Here is a 24,768-nt window from a genome sequence, read left to right as displayed (position 1 = left end):
TATACAGTACTGACTTCCTGAGCCTGATTTGAAAGCAAAGTCCTCTATATGAATTGCAAATATGTTTGTGATTAATGAAGAAACTGGAACATGAGCTCTTGAAAAATGAGTAAAATCAGCTTTCTTTAACTAGTAGACAGTATTAGGGGGAAGCAATGGCTAGAGACATTGATTCAGTGAGCCAGTTGGAACCAGCAACCAGAGCTGGGCTCAGTTTCTTTGCAGCAGGTCCTTGAGTCTGCCCAGGAGAAACTGTCTCAGCAGTCTCTGCACTGCCAGATCTTACTTTCAGGACCTTCAGCTGGTGGCAAAAGCAGCTCATGTCTCTGTTGAACTGCCCAGTGACATTGTGAGAGCGAGTCCTTTCACATGTAGGCATCTTTCCACCTTTAGGCGGGATATAACTTGTACACCTGGGTTGTTTGAATTCTGACTTTGATCTCTCATTACTTTAAAGCAGGTATTTTACTGAGAATATGCATGTTCCACCAAAGAAGGGAGGAAATAGGGAGGGGGCAGTGTGCATGTTTGGGAGCATGTTGTGACTTAATTCTAATGTGTCCATCACTAACTAAAGCATCTAGCTCAATGCCCGTTTGAAAATCCCTGCTTTGGATTTCCCTCAGAGCACTGTCTGTGGTCCTGAGAGCAGGTCCACTCCATGAATAACAAAATATAAGGGGTGGATAAGCATCTTGCTCTGTTGAACTTGCTGTTTACTAATGACCTGTGCTTTTCCGCCCTTTCCTTCCCCTTCCCCTCCTTCTCCTGCCCTTTCTGTTTTTCTCCTCCCAGAAACCTAGCGTGTCTCAACACTGGGGCTGCGGCAACACCAGACCAGTGATTTTTCTAAGCACCGTTACACTCCCAAAACCTGCAGCATTTTGCAGCTTTGCTTTTCCTTCCGGGACACGATGTAGAAGAAGCTGAGGGTAGTTCTTCGGGGCCTCTTTCTGCTGATGCCTGGGCAAACCACCTCCTCCTCCTTGTGCTCTGCAGGGCTTGATGGAACCTCCTTTCCCTTTGTGAGCACAATGTGCAAGAGGAATTCTCTTTAATTTTAGTATTTTATAAAGATCATCTAATGTCTTATTTCTTGTTCTTTTTAAATTTTGTCATTTCATTCAGTCTCACGTTTTTTCTTTAAATGTTTTTAGTTGAACTTTTTCATTTGGTTTTGCATATTCAACATGAATCAGGATATTGCTTCATAAAGGAGCTGAGGTCACCAGTACTGTAGTGAAGTTCCTTTTCCTGTCCCTCCTTTTTCCCTCTGTGAGCTTGCTTTTTAGTGACATTTAATCTTTTAACCTACCTGCTTCACTTTATGAAAATCTGGATAATGATACCTATTTTAATTTCAAGCTTTCTAGTTTAGAGAGCTCTGATTAACCTTTGAAAAGTATTTCTCCAAATTTAGTTCTTTTTTGTTATCTGCAAGTTGGGCCAAAGTTATCTTTATCATGAAATTTTATCTAGAACTACATTGTTCTGAAAATTTGACTGCCCTATTGTTGTATATTGAATTTTTATGATCAGAGTTAACCTTGGAGCATGATCATTGACTATCAGAATAAAATCTGAGAAGTTAAAGAAAAGAAAATGGATCTAAGTCATATTGTTCTTGAATCCTATATTGTTAGAACAGTGGAATGTTCATAAGATAAAAAGTAACTTCAGTAACAGCTCAGAGTGAATATAAATTGCAACACATTTAAAAATAGGGTTGAGCAGGTTTCTAATGGAATTACTTTTCCCTGCCATGGGGACCAAACCCAAGGTCTTGTATAAGCTAACAAGTACTCTGCCACTGCGCTATATCCTTAGCACCCCTTGTGTTGGTTTGGCTGAGGTAGGCTCTTGCTGAGTTGCTCAGGTTGGCTTGAGCTCAAGTGGTCCTCCTGCCTCAGCAGTCCTAAACAGTTGAAATATAGGCACACACACCACACCTAGCTTCTGATTTGACTCTAGGTCTAATCAGGATTAGTATCTCTTTGGACTCTGGAGATCACTTTTTATGCTATATTCCAGTGGCCTGGCGAATTACACCCAAGACCTGGGTGAAAAATCATGTATTGTGAGCATAACATTTACATCCACACATTTTGACGACTGTCTCAGTGGTACTTTCTTACTATCTTTTTTTTATTTTTCTAAAACAGTAGGCTAACCAAATAAAGATCTAGACTCTTAGAATAAGTGCTGTGCATCTTTATAGTAGTAAGCTTTGAATGGAGCTTTAGAAATAGAATATAAATGATGGAGTATGTTTTGAAATCTTACAGGACAGTTCTAGTTTCAGTTTGGGAATATAGCTCAGTGGCACAGTGCCTGTCTGGCAAGTGTGAGGTTGGGAGTTCGATTGCCAGTGCCAGTAAATAAGAGTAAATTTTTTAAACTTCTAAGGTACTGATTGTTTCAGATTAAGGGAAATAATTAGTACCATATCCAGAGGAAAGCACAGTATATGTAGTTTGAGATCTGCTAATATAAAACTACTTTGGAGAGGCGAAACTGGGGTCATGACAGTATGCGCAATCCTTGCAGGGACGGACTTCTAGCATTCGGAAAACCTCTTCAGCAGGGATCTAGTTGCAAGGGTTGGTGACTCTCCCACGTATTCCTGCCAGAAACACTTGTGGGACCACATCTGAGTGGGAAGAATTTGGGTTTATCAGCTGATGAAATGGAAAACTCTTACAGGAAAGTATACGATCAAATCAGACACATGTTGGCTGTGCAGCTGTTTAATAGGCTGTACAGTTGTTTAATAGGTGCAGAAGACTTCAGAACTGGCAGCACTGCCTTTTAAAAATTGTGTGTGACATCTTTCTGCAGCTTCTCACCATCTCTGTAGCTTGTCCAGGGCCTGGGTGAGTAAAGAAGGTGGAGTGCAGATCTTCATTTATATACACTCATACTTCATGACTGACCTTGATTTATTCCGCTTTTATTTCCATTTGTTTGTTTTTGTTTGAGAATTTTAAAAAATTTATTTTCTTTTTTGAATTTATGGAATTGTAGAGCTTTTCTACTCACAGCTAGTTAAAAATTGGTTTATTTTATTACTCTCTGTGTTTCGCTTGGATGTTTAACTTTGAAAGAAATAATGTAATGTTTCACATACACTCCTGTGAAATTTCATGTGCTCATATGAAGTAGCCGGTCTCGTAAAGTGTGCTGCTTACTGTAATGCTCAGGCACCAGTGTCCTGGTACTCACTGGTGAGGGAGCTGGACTGCTGAGGGTTACTCTGTGGAAATGTTGATGTTTTTCATTTTCTATCTCTCTCTCTTCCTTTTTTGGCCCAATGTTGAAGATACAGAAGTTGTTTTCAAATAATGTTTTTCTAACTTCATTCACACACCTAAGTTTGTATTTTTTATGACTTTAGACTTTTAACAGTTTGTATATGGGGACATTTTAATGTGATCATTGTGCTAAATAAATTAACTAATAAATATCTTACATTAACACCTCACAGACTGGATTTTGGTTGGGGTATTAATTATTGAAGTGTAATTTATCTAAGACACAGTTTCCATAAGTAAATATTCTTTGAGACCCAAGTAGTGGTCTAGCAAAACTTCTAATCTCACCTATCATAATTTCATCATGTATTGGCTTTTTACCAAACACTTTCACTTATAGTGTCATTTTTTTCATCAGTAGGGTAAAAATTTTTATCTAAAATCTTTAAAAAGAAGCTGGATGTGGAGGCACATGCCTGTAAGCCCAGTACTCAGGAGTCTGAGGCAGGAGAATCACTGCAAATTTGAGCCCAGTCTGAGCTACAAAATGAGCTCTGGGCCATCCTGAACTGCATAGTGACACCCTATCTCAAAAAGACCACCCCCCTCACAAGGGGAGAAAAGAAAAAAAAGAAAAGATGCTCAGATGACTTTTGATACTTCAAAGCATGTAGTGAGAAAGACAGTAGACAGAATGGTAAGAAAGGGTCTTCCGTGAGGCAGTTTCTATGCCATATCAATTATTGTTAGATACTTTCTAATACTACATTTATTTTGTTCATTTAAAACTCAATTCACATAAGTGTGAGGTCATGAGTTTGATCCCTAGTACAAAAAAGAAAAGTGCCACATATATATTTAACTTCGTGATTTTATTATTTGATAGTCTAGAATATTGTCTAGAAAGAATTGAGAAGCCAGGCATGGTAGCGCATGTCTGTATTCTCAGCACTCAGGAGGCCGAGGCAGGAGAATTGGTGCGAGTTTGAGACCAGCCTGGGCTACAAAGTTCAAGGCCAGCTCAAACTGCATAGTGAGACCCTGGCTTTAAAAAAAAAAAAAAAAAAGAGAGAGAGAGAGAGAGAGAGAGACAGAATATCTAGTTCCCTAGTTTTATTTTGAGGTTAGTGTGTGTATGTGTTTGTTTCTGAGACAGGGTCTCACTGTGTCATTTAGTCTTGGAGTCACAGTAGTCATGGACTCACTGTGTAGCCCAGGTTGGCCTTGGACACATGGTGACCCTCCTGTATGCTGAATCCTGATTACAGGTGCCTGCCAACATGCCCAGCCTAAATTAATGTTTCTCGGTTGTCTTTTTTTTTTGAGACAAGGTCTCACATGTAGTTCAGACTGGCCTTGAACTTACTATATGTTTTAGGCTTACCTGGAACTTGCCAAGATCCTCCTTCCTCTGGCTTCTGAGTGCTGGGGTTACAGGGTGGTTACACCACCATGCTTGGCTAAGTTAGTGTTGCTTTACTATAGACAGGTTGTAAGATGTTGACTGAATTAGACATTGAAAAGATTAAGGATATTTACATGGTCTATGAGCTTTTTAATTTGGCAGACTATTCTCTCTCTCTCTCTCTCTTAAATTAAGAAAGCTCAGTGTAGCCTGGCATGGTGGCATATGACTCCAATCCCTGCATTCAGGGAGGCTGAACAGGAGGGCTCCAAGTTTGACCCCAGCCTGGGCAATTAGTGAGACCCTGTCTCAGAAAATAGAGAAGAGATGGAAGAGCCCAGATTTATTCCTCAGTATTAAAACAGAAAGAAGTGTAATTTACAATTCTGATTTTCTTATTGGAACACTGGCTTAATGCTTCCCACTGTCGAAGCAGGTCTTACATTTTAGCATCTGTTCTGTTGAGAGATGAGAGCTGGCTCCATGTGGATTCTTCTTCCTTTCTCATTTCATTTGATGGGGCTGGGAGGTGGGGCAGTGGTAGCGACACACCTCTGAATGGGGATGTAGTGTTACCACGCGTAAAACCGGATGGTCCTTGATCATATATTGATGCTGTTCCATTGTAGTGAATGCTGAATGAAATTTAACCTTCTGTGCTACTGTAGAGACAGATTATTTTTGTTTACCAGATGGGACACACTGAGTTCCCCACCAGTGGCAGTGTTATTTGCTGTTTCCAGCATAGTAGATGGGTTTTATCTGAAAGGTCTGTGATACCAGTCCCCAAGGCCTTCCCAGCTGTGAAATAGTATAAGCACATGGTTGGACTGTCAGGACATAGAGCACCCTTCCTTGTGTGTTTCATCACTTCCTTGATCATCAGAGAGAATACAAAGGATTTAATCTTAGAAACATTTAAAAGCACCAAAACTCTGAAATACTATCAGGTAAAAGAATCTGTGGTGTGTTAAGAGTTTCAGGATAGCTGTTACAACCAACCCATATTGTTGATACTGTGTTTCCTAACCAAAATCCAAGGTAAAATAGCATGTGGTATTCCTGGGAATAGACTTTCCAAGAAGTTCTTTCCCCATCCACCTCCTGGAATCTGGCAAACAAAGCTTTTGCTTTTTTCTTTGATTTTCAGATACAAGTTGAATATTGGAGACAGGACAACAACATACAACTCAGTGTTTCTTGAAGTCTTTTGGCAGTGGTTTTCTGTTAAGAATATTCAGTTCTTTTCAGAAAAATCCACATACACATTAGCTTTGTTTTTTATTTTTTGGTGCAGGGAATTGAACTCAGGGCCTTGCAAGTTATCAGGCAGGTGCTGTGCTGCTGAGCTATATCCCTGGCCCCATCATACATTTTTTTGGGTACAAGGGATCAAATTCAGAACCTTGAGCTTGCCAGTCAGGTGCTTGTGCCACTGGGTTATATCTCTGGCCCCCTACAAGTTAACTGTAGAAAGCTAACTTCCTAAATTTTACTTTCAGGGCAACTTTCTTTTTGACGTGAACTACATCTCTAGCCCCCTTTAAAAATTTTTTTATTTTGAAACAGGTCTAGGCTCAAACTGGTGATCCTCTTGCCTCAGCCTCCCACAGTGCCGGGGATTACAAGATTGTACCCCACACCTGTCTAACTTTAGGGTCTTCAGGATTCTCATAAAACTAACTCATGAACTGAGCCTAAAAAACGTCATCTAAACAAAAGGTATTTTGTTTTTGAGAATATCATAAATAACATGAATACATGAGTATGTTCTCACATAGATACTTAAAAGTATTATAGTGAAACACATCATCTGAGAACAGAAATCCCCCCTCCCCACAGAACTATTGACATTTACACACAGGTAGTGTAAACTGATCATGTATTTTTACATGATTTTAGTCTTAGATTTTTTGTTTGATACATATCAATAAGAATTATTGTCATTTGTATGCATATTTGAGTTTGTAAATTCTTTGACTATATAATAATATATCCAGATGAAGTTAATAATTGAGCTTGAATTGAAGTTATTCTGAAAAGAAGCGCTTTCTACTACAGCGTGTTACATCACAATGGAGTTCAGACCCCCACCCCTACCCCCATCCATTCCACCTCTACTGGGGACAAATCCCCTCCCCTTCAGCCATTTTCAGTTTGAGACATGGTCCTGCTGTGTTGGCCAGGCTAACTTAGTACTTGCTACCCTCTTGCCTCAACATCTTTAGTGCTGGACTCACTCCTTTGGTCCCCTTGTCCTGTTTCCCTGTCCCCCCACCATGGGTCTTCTTTCTTAACTTTATTTTGAGATAAAATGTCACTAATACAGTTACAGCTGCCCTCAAACTCCTGGTGACCCTTCTGCCTCAGCCTTCTGAGCGCTGAGATTATAGGTGTGTATCATGCCCAGCACAGTGGGTCTTCTTAAGTGCAAAAAGCCCTTGGAGGCCTATTTTAAAGATTGTCTTAGAGTCAAGTTCACACTGAAAGAAGGAATTTGCATGTAGGTAATTATTTTAGGAAGCCATTCAGGGAACAAGAGTAGGAGGCTTAGGCCTGGGGTTGTCAATTGTCTGCCATGTGCGAGAGGCTGAGAAATGGGAGCTGGAAAGAGGGAAAGGCAGAACAGTGAAGTGTTTGTAACTCAGTCACTGCTCTGTGAAAAGGAGGCTCAGTCCTGCTCTGAGCCAAGGAAGTGGTATTCATCATTTACCAACTCTCAGTGGGTAGGTCTCTGCTTCTGGAGGGGGGCTTGTGCAGTACCAGGTCCACATCTGTGGTGCCAGAGAGGGTGGGAAGCAGAAATCAGTCACTGTTACATCACGGCTGTGCACAGCTGGGTGCTTCACTTTAGCTGTAGTAAAAGGCAAAACAAAAGGCTGAGGTGAGGGCATAAGAAGTGTCAAGTGAAGGGATGAGGATTTAGCTCAGTGGCATAGGCATACGTGGCATAAGTGCCTGCTTTGCTTGAGTTTGATCCCCGGTATCATAAAACAAAAGAAGTGCCAAGACTTTGAACATGAGGTTTGTCTCCATGCCGTGGCAGAGTAGATGGGCTGAACATCCTGGCATGCTATCCAGGAAAACCTGAAGGAGCTCCACCTCGCATGGCATTAATTACCTGGCATAATTTTGAGAAAATACAGAGCTAGTCACACAAGATAGTTTTAGGATTTCCTGTCCTAATATTTGCTTCTTAAATCAGTTTCAGTAATTTCTTCATGGGAATTTATCTGCTTTGTGTAGGTTCTATAATTTGTCCTCATAAGTTTTTTTAGTTCCATAAGATTGGTAATGATAGATTTTTTTTTTTTTTTTTTTTGTATGAGGAATAAAACTCACAACTTTGCGCTTGCCAGGAAGGCACTGTGCTGCTGAGCTAAATCCCCAGCCCCTTTTTTCCGTCTTTTTGAGATAAGACTTTGCTATGGAGTTCAGGTGGACTTCGAACTCTGCTTTGTAGCCCAGGCTGGCCTCAAACTTGAGCATGTGCCACCACAGCTGACTCTCTTCATTCCTGATTTTAATAATATATATATTTTTGGGGTACAGAGAATTGAACTGAAGACCCTACACCTGTCAGGCAGGGACTGTGCTGCGGAACTGTACCTCTGGCCTGGTTTTAATAATTTGTATCTCCTTTTTTCTTGCTAACTCAACCTCAAGTTTTGTTAATCTTTTAAAGAACCAACTTTTGGAACTGGATATGTTGGACACACCTGCAGTCCCAGCACTCTGGAGGCTAAGGCAAGAGGATTTCAAATTGGAGGCCAGTCTGAGACCTTGTCTCCAAAGAAACAAGCAGCCAACCAGCCAATCAAAAACCAACTTTCACTTTTATTGAATTTTCTCTTTTCCATTTCCTTTATTTCCATTTTAGTCTATATTATTTCCTTTCCTCTGCTTGCTTTTTTTAGTCTGCTCTTTTTTTAATTTCTTGAAAGATTATTATACTAGAGATGGAGTCTTGCTAAATTGCCCAAGGACTGAATTTGTGGTTCTTCTGCCTCAGCCTCTTGGAAGTGCTGGGATTATAAACATGCACCACCATTCCTGGCTAATTTGGGATCGTCTAAATTTGTATTCTTTTTTTTTTTTTTTTTGTGCCAGGGATCGAACTCACGCTTATACTGTGTGCTTATACTGCTGAGGTAAATCCCCAGCCCCTAAATTTTTATTCTTTAATATAAGGATTTATGAGCTATCCATTTACTCATAAGTATAGTTTTAACTGCATTCTGTAAGTTTCATAGTATCTTATTTTACTTATTTCAAAATATTTTGTAAAATTTCCTTTCTTTGACCTATTTAGGATTCTTGTGTCAGTTTGTACATATTTTGCAAATTTCCCAAACTTGTGTCTCCTGCTGTGCTCTAATTTCATCCCACTGCAACTGAGGAATGTGCTTTGTGTGACTTCTACCTTGTATTTATTCATTTCTTTTGAGATGGACCTCCCTGTGTTGCCAGGCTGTCCTCCGATTTGCAGCTCTCTCACCTCAGCCTCCCAGCTAGCTGGGGTTATGACATGTGCCCCCACTCCTGGCCTCACCTTGTATGATTTGGTACTTTTAAATGTACGGAGACTTGCTCTGTGTCCTGACTTACAGTCCACTTTGGTAAATAGTGTTGTGTCCTGTTGTTAGTTCTGTTTGGTTTATAGTGTTGGCTAGGTCTTCTGTATCCTTTTAACTTTTTTTTTCTATTGTAACTGTTCTACCCATTATTAAATATGGGATGAAGACTAATAATTATAGAATTATTTCTTTCTCTTCAGTTCTGTACATATTTGAGGATTTTATACTGCTCTGTGTGAATGTGTATGTGTCTGTGTGCAGCACTAGGGATTAGACCCAGGGTCTGCTGAGCTAAACATCTCCTCATCCTTTAAATACACTTTGAGACGAGGTCTTGCCATATTGCCCAGGTTAGGTTGTTTTTTTTTTTTTTTTTTTTTTTAAATAAATTCAGGGCCTCACATTTGCTAGACAGGCACTGTGCCACTGAACTATATCCCTGGCCCACCCAGGTTAGCTTTGAATTGGTAAGGTTTCTTGTGTAGCTGGGACTTCAGGCTTTTGCTACATTGCCTGGCTTAGCCTAATATTTTAAAGGAGTAATTGATAAAATGGATTTGAAAATAAAGTGAAGGACTAATTTAAAAAATACAATTAATTTCTGGTGCCTTTTGCACTGTGTATGGATTGGTTTCTTACAACAAATGTGGGCACATGGACAAGAAGGATGTACACGAGTGACCACAACTGTGAGCTGGTGGAACCTCCAAATGGCATTGAAATGCCTAAGAAGATTTAATGTGCTTTACTGGAAGGGGAGTCTTCCTTAGAATACTAATGACCTTTTTGCAAAATAGAAAAATCCATATGAAAATTCCTTCAGAGCCTTCAAGGGTCCTGAATAGCCAAAATAGTCTTGAAAAAGAACAAAATTGGATTTCTAAATTGCTGTGTTGTAGTAAGCAAAACGAAGTGGCACTGGCATAAAGGCAGACATGCAGATGAAGGGATCTAGTGTAGGGTGCCAGGGAGAAGCCCTCACCTGCATGGGCAGGTGGTTTTGAACTAAATAAGGGTGACAGTGGTAGTGAAGTCTAGTGTTCACTTATGGAAGAATGAAGTCAGACTCTTACCCTATATAATGTTTACAGGAACTAACTTAACATGCACCAGGGACCTAAAGAGAGAAGTAAAACCGTAAGTTTCTTAGAAAAAAAAAAATGGGAGAAAGCCTTCAGACATTGGATTTAGCCACATTTCCAGGATATGACACCAAAAACATAACAAAAATAGGTAAATTGGGCCATATCTCTCAGTGGATGTAAAAGGCAGCCTATGGAATAGGACAAGAGGTTTGAAAATCATATATCTGATAATGATTTTGCATTTTTCAAAACAGGATCTTTTTTTGTGTGTATTTTTGTGTTTTTGATATAGGGTCTTGCGGTACAGCCCATGCTGGCTTCAAACTTGCAGCGATCCATTTGCCTCAGCCTTCCGAGTACAGGGATTATAGGTCTGTGCTACCATGCCTGGCCTGAGACAAGTTCTTGCTGTATAGTTCAGCAAGAAATTTAATTCTGTGTATAGCCCATGCTGGCACTGGATTTGTGACGATGTTCCTGCCTCAGCCTCCTGGATGCTGGAATGATAGGTACACCACCGTTCCCCAGTGCCTGATAATGGTTTAATACTCAGAATGTATACACAACTTTTATAGCTCCATCCAAAAAGTTTTAAAAATAATAAAGGAGCCAGATATGGTGCCGAATGGACCAGCATTTGGAAGGCTGAGGCAGGAGGATTGTGAGTTGAGTGCCACATAGGCTACTTTCAAAACCCTATCTCAAAAGAGTTTTTTGGCTGGAAATATAGCTCAGTGGTACAGTGCCTGCCTGGCAAGCGTAAGGTCCTGAGTTCAATTCCCAGTACCAAAAAAAAAAAAAAAAAAGGCGGGGGGGTTTAAGGGTTGGGCATGTAGCTCAGTGTGAAGGTCCTATGAAAAAAGGGTTAAGGGACTTAACATTTCTTCTAAGAAGACATCCAAATGGCTAACATGCTCATGAAAAACTACTCGACAACACTAATCATTAGGGATAATGTAAATCCAAAACCATAGTGAGATACTGCATCACACTCGTTAGGAGGGCCAGTAGTAAAAAACAAACCAACAAAAATGAGCTGGGTGTGGTGGCAGGATCCCTAGGTTCAAAGCTCGCCTAGGCTGCCTAGTAAGTTCAAGGCCAGCCTAGACTAAATAATGAGACTGTCTCCAAAACAAAACAAGTTTTGGCAAGGATGTGGGAAGATTACAACTTTGTGTATGCTAGTAAGAATACAGAGTGCTGCAGCTGTTGTGGGGAACAACAGTTTCTGAAAACCCTGAGAGGGGAATTATTAGGCAAGGTGCCTCCTACCTACAGGCCTACCACTTGGGAGGCTGAGGAGTGGAGATCAGCTAGATTTCAAAGCAAGACCTGTCTCGAGTGAATGAATGAGTGAACAAACAAATTACTGTTGGAAGCAGCACTCAAGTGGGTACTTGTTCACATATTTCTCTCAAGAGTGGAAACACTGGACCACAAGTGGAAGCAGCCTGAGTTTTCCCGTCAGCACATTCATACCATGTAACATTACTGGACATGCTGCAAATGGATAAGCCAGGAAGATGCTGGTTTCTTTCTCTGTGTGTGTATGTGTGTGTGTGGTGATGGAGACTGAACCCAGGGTGTTCACACCGAGGTACATCTCAAGTCTCCAAATTTTTTTCTTTTTTTCAATTTTTGAGACAGGGTCTAAGTTCCCCAGGCTGGTCTTGAACCTGTGGTCCTCCTACCTAAGTCTCTCAGAGTGCTAGGATTACAGGAGTAGACTGCCATACTTGGCTGGAAGATGTTATTCTATGCAAAAAGGCCCGTCACAGAACAGATATTTTATGATTCCACTTATAGAAGATACCTAGAAGAGTCAAATTCATAGAAACCGAATGGTGGGGTTTCTTTAGGACTGCCAGAAAAAGGGAATGGAAAGTGACTTTTTTGTTTGTTTTGGTTTTTTGTTATTTTTGAGACAGTGTCTCACTGTGTAGCCCAGGCTGGCCTTGAATTCACATTGTAGATCAGGCTGGCCTTGAATTCCTAGTGATCTTCATGCCTCACCCTCAGGAATACTGGGATTACATGCCCTGCCAGAGTTACTATTTAGTGGATACAGAAGTTCAGTTTTATAAATGGAAAAATTTTGGCAGTGCACAGTGGTGATAGTTGCACAACAGTGTGAATATACTTAATACTACTAAACTGTATACTTACAAAAGTTAAACTGGGCATGGTGGCACCCGCCTGTAAGGTTGAGGCAGGAGGATCACTCAGAGACTAAGGCCAGCTGCACAGTAAGTTCAAGGCTATACAGAGTAAGTTCAAGGCAGCCTGCAGTCTAGATAGTGAGACCCAGGCTTAAAAAAGTTAAGTTGGTAGAATGAAAAAGAGAATAAGGAGTAGAGAAAGAAAAAAAGAATTAAAAAATTAAGAAATGCTAGATTACATTTAAGGAAAAAAAGTGACTTTCAAATTAGCTACAGAGTGCTTCAGAATTGAAGTGATGCTTTGTATGTCAGCTGCCTCACAGATTTGTTCTCGGTTGTCTGATTACAGAGGAAACGCATAAATGTGTAAGCTGCTTAAATGTTAAACAGTTGTGAGGAACATTTTGTAAGAACAGATATAACTTCACAAGGAGGTTGGGGGAGAACTGAGGAAACTGAAACTGAGCTGGCGGCTCCACTGTGATGCAAGATTGAAGCGTACCTTTGTGATGTCCTTGGCTGAATTCATGCTCTCCTCCTCCAGCAGCCACTCACACACAGCCTCTGCCCTGGTTCCCCGCCTCATTAAATGGAAATTCTGCCCGTCATGATTTGGCATTGGGATTCTCCTGTCTCCTGCTGCTCCTCTCGAGCTGCTCTTCTCGCGCTACCTGGACCTGACCACTCCTCACCACCTGCAGGCTCTCCCTCATGGAGCCCCTGCCTCTTGGCTTCACTGTTCTCCTGACAGGTCTCCCAGCTCCTGTGTGTCAGCTCCCTGCAGAGTACTCGCAAACGCCATAGTGATCTTCGTGTCACTAACCCCCAGTGGCTTTCCAACATAAAGGAAGAGCCACAGTCTTTACCACATGCCTACCACAACCCTGTCCTCCTCTGTCCTCTTTGCTTCACTCCTGTTCTCTGTGGGCCTGGCCTTCAGTTGTAAGCACTAGCTGTTTTCTCTGCCTGGAATGTTTTACAATAATACTTACAGATTTTCTCTTTGCGAGGCCCCCCCCCCCCCCATTTGCTTTTCACAGTAATTTTTCTTTAAGACAAGATCTTCCTATGTAGTTCTGGCTAGCCTTGAATTCACTGTGTAATTCAGCCTGGCCTCAAACTCAGTGATACTCGTGCCACAGCCTCCTAGGTGCTGGGATTACAAACATGCACCACTGCGCCTGCTATTCTCTATCTTACCTTAAATTTTACCCTTTCCATTTTTCTGAACTACTTCTCTGCTTTAATTTTTGGCATTGCAGTTGTCACTTGCTAATTTCTAATTATTTGTACAGTTTTAATTATCTATGTTTTTTATTGTCTTTTCCCACTAGAAGACGGTAGATACCATAAAGATAAATATTAAGAGTGGGGCAGAGTTGTTTTGTTCCTTGCGTAAGCCCAGCACATAGAACAGTGTCTGGCTTATAGTAGATACTCAGTAGCTACTGAATGAGTCATTTTGTTAAATATCTTTGTTTCTCATTGGTGAACTTACATAATTTGAGGAATCTGTGGAAAGAGCAGGCCTAGCCTGCTTTGATTCCTCCTTTACAAAAAAAAAAAGAGCTAATAATAAAAAAATTGTTGAGGCTGGGCATGTAGCTCAGTGGTAGTGTCCTAGCCTTGCATGCACAAGGCCTTGGGTTCATCCTTCAGCACTACAAAAATAATTGTTCAGATTAAGGTACAAAGTTTTGTAACCTAACTGAAGATGTTAATAAATGTATGATGAACAGATGCAGAAAATTGAATCCTACCCATATTTCTATGTACTCAACTAAAGCAAAATGTATCAAAGATCTAAATATTAAAATAGAGCTGGATGGGGATGCATTACAATCTTTGACTTGAAATTATACTAGAAAGCTACTGTGATTAAAAAAAACAGTGTGGTACTAGCAAAATCAGACTTGGAGATCAGTGGAACAGATCAGAGGATGCGGAACAGCTGCTGACACTCTAAGCTACCTTATCTTTGACAAAGGTGCCAACACATTCACTGGAAGACAGCCACTTCAGTAAATGGCGCTGAAAAAAACTGGCCATACACATGCTGAAGTTTAAAATTGGACCCATATCTTTCACTATGCACTAAGCTAAAATCGGAAAAGATCTTAATATTAAAACAAATATTAAATCTGCTAGAAGGTAGAGTAGGTAAAACACTTGAAGATCCCAGTGTAGGCTAAGACTTTATGAACAAAAACTTAATCAACCACTGGGACTCATCCTACTGAAAAACTTTTGCACAGCAAAAGAAACTATTAACAGTGAAGTACAACCCATGAGTGGGAGAAAATGTTTGCCAGCTGTTCCTCAGACAAAGGATTACTACCGAGAACATATAAAGAACTAAAAAGTATCAGCCCTCTTAGATTTAAAATCCCAATCCAAAAATGGGTATCTGAGATAAATACACATTTCTCAGATGAAGAAATACAAACAACAAATAAATATGTGAAAAATGGTCAACATCATTGGTCATTTGAGAGATGCAAATTAAAACAACACAGATTTCACCACACCTCAGAAAGAATGTCTATTACTAAGAAATCAACCAATAATAAATGCTGGAGGCGTTGTGGGGAAAAAGGAACCCTCCCCCATTGTTGGTGGGAGTGCAGACTAGTGTAACCCCTGTGGAAATCAGTGTGGATAGTACTCAAAAACCTAGGACTAGAGCTACCATTTGATCCAGCTATTCCCCTTCCGGGCATCTTCCTAAAAGAATCAAAAACATCATACCACAGTGATATATGTGCACACATGTTTATAGCAGCACAATTTATTATTGTTAGATCTTGGAAACAACATAAGTGCCCACTGACTGAGGAATGGATAAAAAAATGTATTTTTCTACAATGGAGTACTAAGTCATAAAAAAGGATATACTGGATACTTTTATAGGTAAAGTGGATGCAACTTGAGACCATACTCATAAGTGAAATAAATCAGACACGTGTAAATATCCTATTGTCTCACTAATGTGAGAAGCTGAAAGAAACAACATGTATTTGTATATTTATATAAAAAAGACAGTTAAGATAGTTATAGAAAATAAATTAAAAATAAAACAGAGCCAGGCCTATCTGAACTCCAGTACTTGAAAGGCTGAGGCAGGAAGATTGCCTTGATTTTGACTTCAGCCTGGAGTACAAAGTTCAAGGCCAGCCTGAATTACAAAGTGAAACCTTGTCTCAAAAAGCAACCACTCACCCAAAACAAAACAAAACCCAGAAAATTTATTTTAAAAAATAAAATACTAAACCAGAAAAAGTTTAAATAGGTAAAATTCTAGAAGACTTAGAACTAGGCAAGAACTTTGTAGAGAAACCCAATTGTATAAGAAATGACATAAAGCATCAACAAATGAGATTACATTAAAAAGCATTTGCACAGCAAAGGAAACAACCAACCAAGAGTGAAGGGACAACCCACAGAATGAGAAAAAAATTAGCTGGTTCTGGTGGTACAAACGCCTATAACCCCAGCACGCCAGAGGCTGAGGCAGGAGGATCATAGCAGGATTGAGACCAGCCTGGATTATATAGTGAGACACCCCCCTCCATGCCCAGCTATTCCTTGGACAAAGCACTAACATCTAGACTATGTAAAGAACTTCAAAAAAACTAGACCTCACCAAGTAGGGAGCTATTTTGGTTCTTTGTTGAGATAAAATACATGACACCCAAAATTAGGGCCGGGAAAGTTTATTTCTTACAATTCTGGAGGTTTCAGTCTATGCTCAGCTGACTCCAAGGCAGGGTGGCATGGTACAGCTACTCTTCATGGCTCACTGCAAAACAGCAAGAGCAAACTGTACCAGGAAGAAAATCTGCCTTCTTCCTGCCCTTACACTGTATGTTGGCCCCACCCCTGGACCGGTGTAGCACTCACACCACCAATCCCACGCTAGACAATTAACCAATCACAAGCACTGGATTCAACCACCTCCCGTGATTGCATGAGGCCATCCAAAGACAAACCATAATAGTAGCTAATGAATAGACACTTCAAATGGCCAATAAATACAAGAAAAAAAATGTTCTAAATATCTGGCCATTAGAGAAAAGCAAATTCAGACAACACTGAGATTCTTATCTTAGCCCAGAAAGGCTACCATTGAGGAATCAAATAATAAATGGTGATGAGACTGGAGAAGAAAGAGTCCTCTTATCTTGTTGGTAGGAATGTAAACTATGGAAGTCAGTGTGGAGATTCCTTTAAAAACTAAAAATAGAAATTCCATTTGACCCAGCTATTCATCCCTTCTAGATATCTTCCTAAGTCAAAAGCATTGTACTGTAATGATGCATGCATACCCATGTATGTAACAGCCCAGCTAAAAATTGTTGAATCTTAGAAGAGGTCTGTCATCAGATGAACAAATAAAGAAATTGTGGTTATTATGCACAATAGAGGATTACTCAGCTATATAGAAGGATAAATTTGTCATTTGTAGGAAAATGGCCACTCCTTGAAATTATAATAATGTTAAGTGAAATAAATCAGACAATTAAGTTTAAATACTGCATGGTTTCTCTTGTATGAAAAACTCAAAGCATAAATAAAGAACAAAATAAAAGATAACAGAAACAGGGACATAGATTTTTTTGTAAATGGCAAGGGGACTAGGAAATGGAAAGACAATGAGAAGGAGCTATAAAATGAGATGTGTCATGTATGTGCACCAGCTCCTCATGATGAAAGTGATATGTACTGTAAATACGCACTAATAAAAATGAAAGTCACAAAAACAGACGTAAGATTTGGATGGTGACCAGTGTCCACATAGAAAGTCCTTACAGGTTCGATTGCATATTTACTTTTGCTGCTAAATCATCTTCTGTTTGGCTGTCAGCCCCTTTTGCTGCCTACATGGTTGTACAACATTATTTTAATTGAATGTGATTGGGCCATGCCTGGTCTGTTGTGAAAGAGAAATGCTCCAATTGTAGCAAATGAAACTTCAGGTGAGGATTCAACAATGAACTTCATACAAACTGAAGGAGGAGGGTTGTTTTTGTTTTTGTTTTGAGAAAATTAGGGCTCTGTCACTGCACAGACCTGGCAAGGCTGGGCCTCCAGTGAATTTTGAGCCATTTAAGGGGAATGAGAAGATGCATACATTATAAATGTAAGTATTAGACTCTTAAGAGTCTTCATTGAAGATGTTTGATTTCTGGTTATTGAGTTAATATTTCTGGACTTCAGTTTGCTGTAAAAATAAAAGGTCATTATATTACTGCTGCTGTTGCTGCTTTTAATGCTGAGCAACAAAGACACAGTATGTTCTGTTACACTTAGTAGCATTTTAAAATTTGAGAGAAAAATATGTACTTTCTGATTTTCTTACTGTTGTTAATTTCCATTCAATCAGTGGCTAGTCAGAGAACGAAGCCAATGCAGCAATCTGAACAGAGAACTAACTACTAAGGGCTCAAGAAGAGTGTCAAGAATGTAGGTTTCCCAGAGATGGTGGGGCATGGCTGTACTCCCATCTACTTAGCAGGCTGGGGCAAGAGAATTGCAAGTTCAAGTCTAGCCAGGGCAATTTAATAGGACTGTGTCTCACAAAAACAAAAGTAAAAAGGTGTGTAGCACATTACTCCCTGGGTTCAGGAATGATTTAGAAAGGAAACAGAGCTAGATGTGGTGGCTTGCACCTGTAATCCCAGCATTTGGGAGGCTGAGGCAGGAGGAACTTGGCAAGTTTGAGACCACCTTGGGCTATATAGTGAGACCCTATGGTGGAAAAAAGACAGACAGACAGACACAGACAGGCAGACAGAAAGACTCCCTTAGAACTGGGAAGGCATTCCCAAAGAAAGAACTCCTTTGAAATGGTTAGCATATACAACTAAAACATAAAGAAAAATCTATAAGACAGTTATAGTTGTCATTTCTGTAATTAATCACAAGGCCATAGCAGATGTCAGTGGCTTCTTCAGTCACCCATGTCATGATTTCCTTGCCCTCAGGAAAAGTCGTCCAACTTTCATGTGGCCCCTGTGTTTTGGGTCTTACAGTTCTCTCTCTCTCTCTCTCTCTCTCTCTCTCTCTCTCTCTCTCTCTCTCGTCTTTTTTGAGATAAGGTCTCGCTATGCTGTTCAGGCTGGTCTTGGGCTCACTTTATACCCCAGGCTGGTCTAGAACTTTCAGCAGTCCTCTTGCCTCAGCCTCCTGAGAGCTGAGATTATAGGCACAGTCTTTATTTTAACATGGAAGTGATGAGAGGTATCTTGAGAATTTCCTTGGGTTCAAGACTGAGTCTTTGTTGCTTTTATTAAATAGCCACTCAGTCTTCCCTGATAGTTGTCTATAATCATTCCAGCCCATAAGCTCAAGCTGTAGGTTTAGGGGGATGCGCCCCCCCCCCCCCGCCCCATTGGCCATGTGGCAGTTTCATCCAGTTTAATTGAACCATGAGAGTAAAACCTCCAAATTAGGCGAACTGAGTTGTCAAAGTGGAAGCAAAGAGTCTGAGTGGAGTAATGGATGTCATAGTGGAGGGGCAGTGCTGTGGAAGCAAGTGTTGTGCGTGTGCGAAGCCCTGGGTTCAGTCCCTAGCGCCAAAAAAACAAAACCAGGAAAACAAAATGAGCCAGGCGTGGTGGCACACACCTGTAATCTCAGCACTGTGGAGGCTGAGGCAGTAGGGAAATCACAAGTTGGGGGCTAGCCTGTACTGTATCCCGAGAGCCTGCCACAAAAACTATCAAAACTGTGAAACAAAACAATAAACACACAAAGTGAGTGGAACTACTTTACCTTCTACCCTTAGATTCCCAATCCTGCATTTTCTGTGAGGAAGGTAGCACCATGTCTCTGATTCATAACATGGTCCCACCCTTTCAGTGTTGTCTTCCCCTAAAACAGTAACTGAGTGTTGGTAAATGATTCTTCCTCTTAGGTAAGCAGCCATTGTGTGTAGTGGAACAAGGTGATACCATTCCCACCAGTGCAAACCTGTTCCACTGGGCGGCTTGCACCACTGGCAATAGGAGTTGGATATAGTCATGCGTGGACAGTCGTACATGTTCCACCATGATTCAAGCTCCCTGGTAGTAAGACCTACAAATTATGGTCCTGTCATGAATCCCTTAGGCACAAGCCCATTTTATTTGAAACAGAAAAGTATTTCAAATAGAAAAAACAGTGAAATCAAAACAAAATTTCCAAATATATCAATCAGGGCACAAGCCCATTTTTGCACGTGTTAGGCCTGAAATAACACTGTTGGTTAGAAGCAAAACTGTCTGGAATGTCACGATGGAAGAGCAGCACGATTTCTATTGGTCCTCGGCAGTGGTGCAGGCAGAAGCATTATAAGGCAGAGAAGGCAAATCTATATCCAGAAGACATTTTATTCTGTCCAGTAAGGACAAACCTTTGTTCCTTGCCCACTCCCAGCCCCACCTCTATGATAGAAGACTTCATTATAATCAGCTCTCCCTGGAATGGCCTTATTGTTGGTCTGTGGTGTTGACAAATTAGTCACTTGGCAGAAGCTTTAGCCAGGTCAGCTTTGTTTAGGTGAAGACCATGCATTGCTTCTACGGCCACTTTTTCAGTCAATTTTTATTTTTTATTGGTATTTCTTGGGTCAATCTAGTGGGTGGGAGAGTTTGAGAGCTGCAGAGTATATCATTTTGGTGGGCTTTTTTTCCCCCTGATTTTTTAAAAGAAAACAATAAATAACAGCAAAACAATCAGGATAAAGGATTTCAAAACAAGATGATAGGAATTTAACAATAGTGGTTATATTGCATATTGTTTTTTTTTATTTAAAGAGAAAAAAGAAAGGACATTAAAAAAAAGCAGTAAAAGGGTACAAGTAATACAGAATATCAAGAAAAAATATATACAGTAAGAAATCACTAGTTAATAGGTTACGTATTATCTTCTTAGAAACAGTTGTCCAAATTATAAAATTAAAGCATATAAAGTAGACATTCATACAGTGATATTGGAGACAGTTCCGTTCAATGATCCAGCAAAAAGCTCAGTAATATGGTTTTCCATCCTACACACTCAAACATACCTGTGGTTATATCCCTTAGTCCACCTTCCTTTCCTCTCTTTTTTACAATAACAATTATACTTTTTGGGTTTTATTACTCCCACAGTTTTTTGTTTTGTTTTGTTTTTTTCTGTAATCTATTGAGTTATTTCCCACAGTTCTTATTACTTTTTTTTGAAGAGAATAAAACCAAATGTGACTAAGCAAAACAGAGTCAGAACAGAAGGATAGGCATAGTACATGATGCAAAAATAGAATACCAGGTGATCAAATTTTGTTATCTTCAGAATAGTTGTTCAGATTATGTCATTTGTCAACTGGATTATTGAGAACCTCACCTACAATATTCTTCAACAGTTGCTCACTTGGAACACAAATATCTTCACAGTCTGTGTCCATTGGAGAGCTTCATCAGCCCATCTTTCCCACAGATTTCCGTGTCACTCTTTATTCCAGTGTCCAACCAACCAGCCAAATAGTAATCCATAACTGCTAAGGAACCAGGGAGTCAGTGTTTCTGACCATGTCTCACTATAGACAGAAACGAAGCCAAATGTACTGCTCAGAGTTCAGTCCTCCAAGAGGAATTTTCTTTACCACTGTGCTAAGAGCTGCCGTTTTCACAGACCAAACTTGAGTCTTTCCCATGCATGGTCACTTAGTCACATGGTGTTGCTGGAAATCACTCGAAGGGTCGGTGGAGTGGAGGCAGCATAATAGGAGTGCATACTGAAGGTGCTTGAGCCTCGTGCTACTACTAGGCCCGCTGGACTTTGACCTCTTACATTCTTTGCACACTGGTGCTGCCCATGCCCACTTAGAGGAGCTGGGCTGAGTAACACCCAGGGTGTGTCAGAAGCTCTGAGCACAGTCACATGTGTGTTTCAGGCCTAACCATTTGCACTTCACCAAGACCAGCAGCAAGCCTGAAGCAGTTTTTCAAAAGGTGAGTAGTTTTCTTCAAAAGGCATTGATTTTCTCCAAAATTCTGTGGATCTGGGCTGATTCTTTTACTCTTCCTTGCTAGAGGCTCTATTCACTTGCCTTGAACATCTTGGGTGTCATTGGTTTGCTGGATTATAAGGGCTAAGTGGCAAAGCATGTTGAACTGCAACCTGTTTTGCCAGTGTTGTTTGAGGCCCCACTGTAAACTTTTTACAGGTAAGCTACCTGTAAATGGGCTAACTCTATGCAGATGTGTATATATAATCTCCAGAATCCAGAAAGGGCTGGGAATTGTGCCTATTTTTGTCTCCTGTAACAATGAGTTGCAGCAACTTGCTTTGGTTGGGAGATTTTCACATCCTTCAGACTTTGAATCCTTAGACACTGATTAATAGGAAGGACCCCTGGTTTTTTTTACTTGCTATTCTTTATCAAACCTAATGAACAGGATATTGACCTATTGGGTTAGTGTGACAGTTTTGAAATGTTACAGTTTTCAAGACCTCTGTATACATTGTGATGGAAGAATTGATGGCACTCTTAGGCAAGTCATAGGCATGTAAAAGGCAGGTAAAAACAAGAACTGGTGATACTTGGAAACTAATATGGGAACAAAAGCATTAGTCAAGTTAGCAGCAATGTAGCACGTGTGCTGGGGCATCAGGTGTACTTGGACATTGGCTGATTAAGTTTATGATAGCCCACAGTCATTCAGCAAGATGCATCTTATTTCTGCACAGGTGAAGGTGAAGTTGGGGCCTTCAGTGGGAGTGGGACAGGTGTCCCTACTGCTGTTCTTTTAGATCTTTGATGGTGGCATTAAGCACTTTAATTTTCCTACTGGTTTAGTGCAATATCTTAGTAGGGGCGGGAAGTTCAAGGGCTTTTACTTAGCCCTTCCTTTTATAATGACTCTTATTCTCTTGGTTACTTTTCTTGTTGAGACAAAAAACACCCAAAGTTAAAGGAGGCAATGTTTATTTGGCTTATAGCTTATAGAGGTTTCAGTTCATGTTTGGCTCCAAGGCTGGGTAGTGTGACAGAGGGACATCGCAGATGAGAAACAATTCATGGCAGGTAGCATGCGACAACCCTCTTTCTGTCCCTTATCTCTTATGCAGACTACTCATCCCTAGGGCAGGTAGCACTCACATCCAGGTTGGGGAAACCTTAATCCTAGCATCATTGAACCAAACTGTCAGCACCACATCCTTGATCCCAGCAGCATGTACCCAAGATCCAGCCACTTCCACAAAGCCCACCTGTGACCTTAGTAGGCTTTGGGGAGTCATCTAGAAACAAACCATAACATTTAGCAATTGGGTCAGACAAGCAACTTGAGAGTTCTGCCAGTAGCCAAATATGTCCATTCAAATTAGTTCAGGAACTAAAGAAACAACTACAAATTAGGTGGGTCCATTGCACACTGTATGCCCTGTGAGTTGGACTTGAGCTAAGCATTCCCTCTGGTCCCTAACCACTTAAGCCTTCATTTAACAAGAGGGTCATGGTGCATTTTGGAAATTGTCACCGCACTTCTAAGAGGTTAACCCTTTTTCTGTAATCCACAGTCACCTTAATAACTGAGCTGCAGGGAAGCTTGCATGCACCTGTGGAAACTTTGCAGTCGTATGCAATCAAGGGATGTAGGTTTTCTAGTTGACTTGGATCTGGAAACTGGAGAGGTCCTGATTTTCAAGTCAGATTTTAACTGTAAGAGTTGGAGGCTTTGTTGGCTTTTTGTTTTCCAATTACAGAGATCGATCTGATTTTTAGTAGTGTGCCTCCCATCATCCCTGTAGAAATCAGGAAGCTCACTTGAATGGTGGCATCCTCCATGGAATGCTGGAGGTCATGACATTTGCCAGTCGAGGTCCAGAGGAACAGATCCACACTGCGAAAGAGAACAACCGTACAACTTTTTTTTAGAACTGGGGATTGAACTCATGACCTTGCCCCTGCTAAGCAGGAGCTCTGCCACTGAGCTAAATCCCCAGTCCTGCCGTGTAACTTTTTAAGGAGGAAATTACTTCCTCATTAAAGCATTTCCCAGTGCCTGAAGGAGTATTTTCTGGACCTCTTGGTCAGCATGGTTCACACATGAAAAATCCATCCCAACGTTCTGTCTCCCTGAGCCCCTGGGCTCCTTTCTTAGGATCTTGCCAGGAGAGCCTTGGCATCTCTGCCTCATTAACTATCGTTCATCCCAAATTTTGTTAGCTGACTGCATTTTCTGTTAGATCCATCTCCAGCTACAGTAGGTATTCAATTCAAAATCTCTGGTAAGTGCACCTGTGTTGTGATACTATTCACCAGCATCCTTAGACTCTGCTACCATATGTGGCATCCAGGTTTTCATCGTTTTATTGTTTGTGTCTTTTATTTTCTTGGTGTGCAAGGATATGGGATCAGGTTGGTTGTCAACCTGACTGGATTAGAGACACCTGGATGAGTGATTGGATCATGTGATGTCCTCACCGTTGAGTTAATCCACCAGTGTCCTACCTGAATATGCTGGTAGGAGGTAGGGCTCAGATGGAGGCAGTCCCCGGGGGCTCCCTTTGGGGACTGATCTCTCCTTCGCCACAATGAAGTGAGTAGTTTTGCTTTAGCATGATCTTCTACCGTGATGTTTTTGCCTTGTAGTCAGCAAACCGTGGTTTGGAAATAAATTTTCTTCTCTTTGTTTAGGGTTTCAGTAACATCCACACACAAAATGAGAATATTAAATGTACTTAAATAATTTGCCCTTCTTGGAGAGTGGTTTTTCTTTCTTCGGAGCTGGAATGTAGTCAGCCATAATTGTCTGGAATGAATTGCTTGAATGAATAGAAGCCATTGAGTATGGAATATGGACAAGAATGCAGTTTAGCATTCACATAATTTCTACCATGGTTTAATTTTAATTATGGCTACTTACAGTTTTCCTGGCTTTAAACCAAAACTTTATTCCGCCATAATTTAAATACTTTTATATGTAGGTTAGGTAGTACATGCCTATAATCGAAGCCATATATTGAGTTCAGACTGGAGCACATAATAAGACCTTGTTTCAGAGACCAAAAACAGTGCATGTCTGTAATCTGGACAATGGGGAGGCTGAGGCAGGCAGATCACTGCAAGTTCAAGGCCAGCCTGAACTACATGTCAAGCATGGTAAGACCCTGTCTCGGAAAACCAAAACAGTCAAATATTTGTGTGTGTGTGTGGGGGGGGGGTGTATCTTGAGTTTTTGATAAAAAAGGAGATATTTTAATGCCTTTTGTTATTGAAGAAAGAGCCTAGTTCTGTATTTCTCTTAAGTAGAGTAGCTATACATC

At 40.6% G+C, this 24,768-nt stretch overlaps 1 protein-coding gene and 1 long non-coding RNA gene across 14 annotated transcripts in view; one reads left to right on the top strand and one right to left on the bottom strand.

The window, feature by feature from the left end:
* Map4 (microtubule associated protein 4) overlaps window positions 1-24,768 on the top strand; it is a 158,372-nt gene that overhangs the window by 67,337 nt on the left and 66,267 nt on the right. The window contains exon 4 of one of the 13 annotated variants that reach the window (XM_063261104.1): window positions 796-3,481. The exons of the other annotated variants lie outside the window; for them this stretch is intronic. Within the exon in view, the coding sequence (XP_063117174.1) occupies window positions 796-803 (8 nt within the window). The 3' untranslated portion in view covers window positions 804-3,481. Of the gene's footprint in view, window positions 1-795; window positions 3,482-24,768 lie in introns of those variants that run through there. 13 annotated transcript variants of the gene reach the window in all.
* On the bottom strand, window positions 7,153-16,298 carry LOC134478746 (uncharacterized). The gene is made up of 2 exons (XR_010051603.1): window positions 16,202-16,298; window positions 7,153-7,510 (listed from the first exon to the last, which is right to left on the bottom strand). It is a non-coding gene; the product is annotated as an uncharacterized LOC134478746 (long non-coding RNA).

This window comes from Cavia porcellus, unplaced genomic scaffold, assembly GCF_034190915.1.
Source record: "Cavia porcellus strain 051 isolate PalLab524CR breed Dunkin Hartley unplaced genomic scaffold, mCavPor4.1 scaffold_14, whole genome shotgun sequence".
NCBI classification, from domain to species: domain Eukaryota; kingdom Metazoa; phylum Chordata; class Mammalia; order Rodentia; family Caviidae; genus Cavia; species Cavia porcellus.
This window is presented reverse-complemented; position numbering and strand designations above follow the sequence as displayed.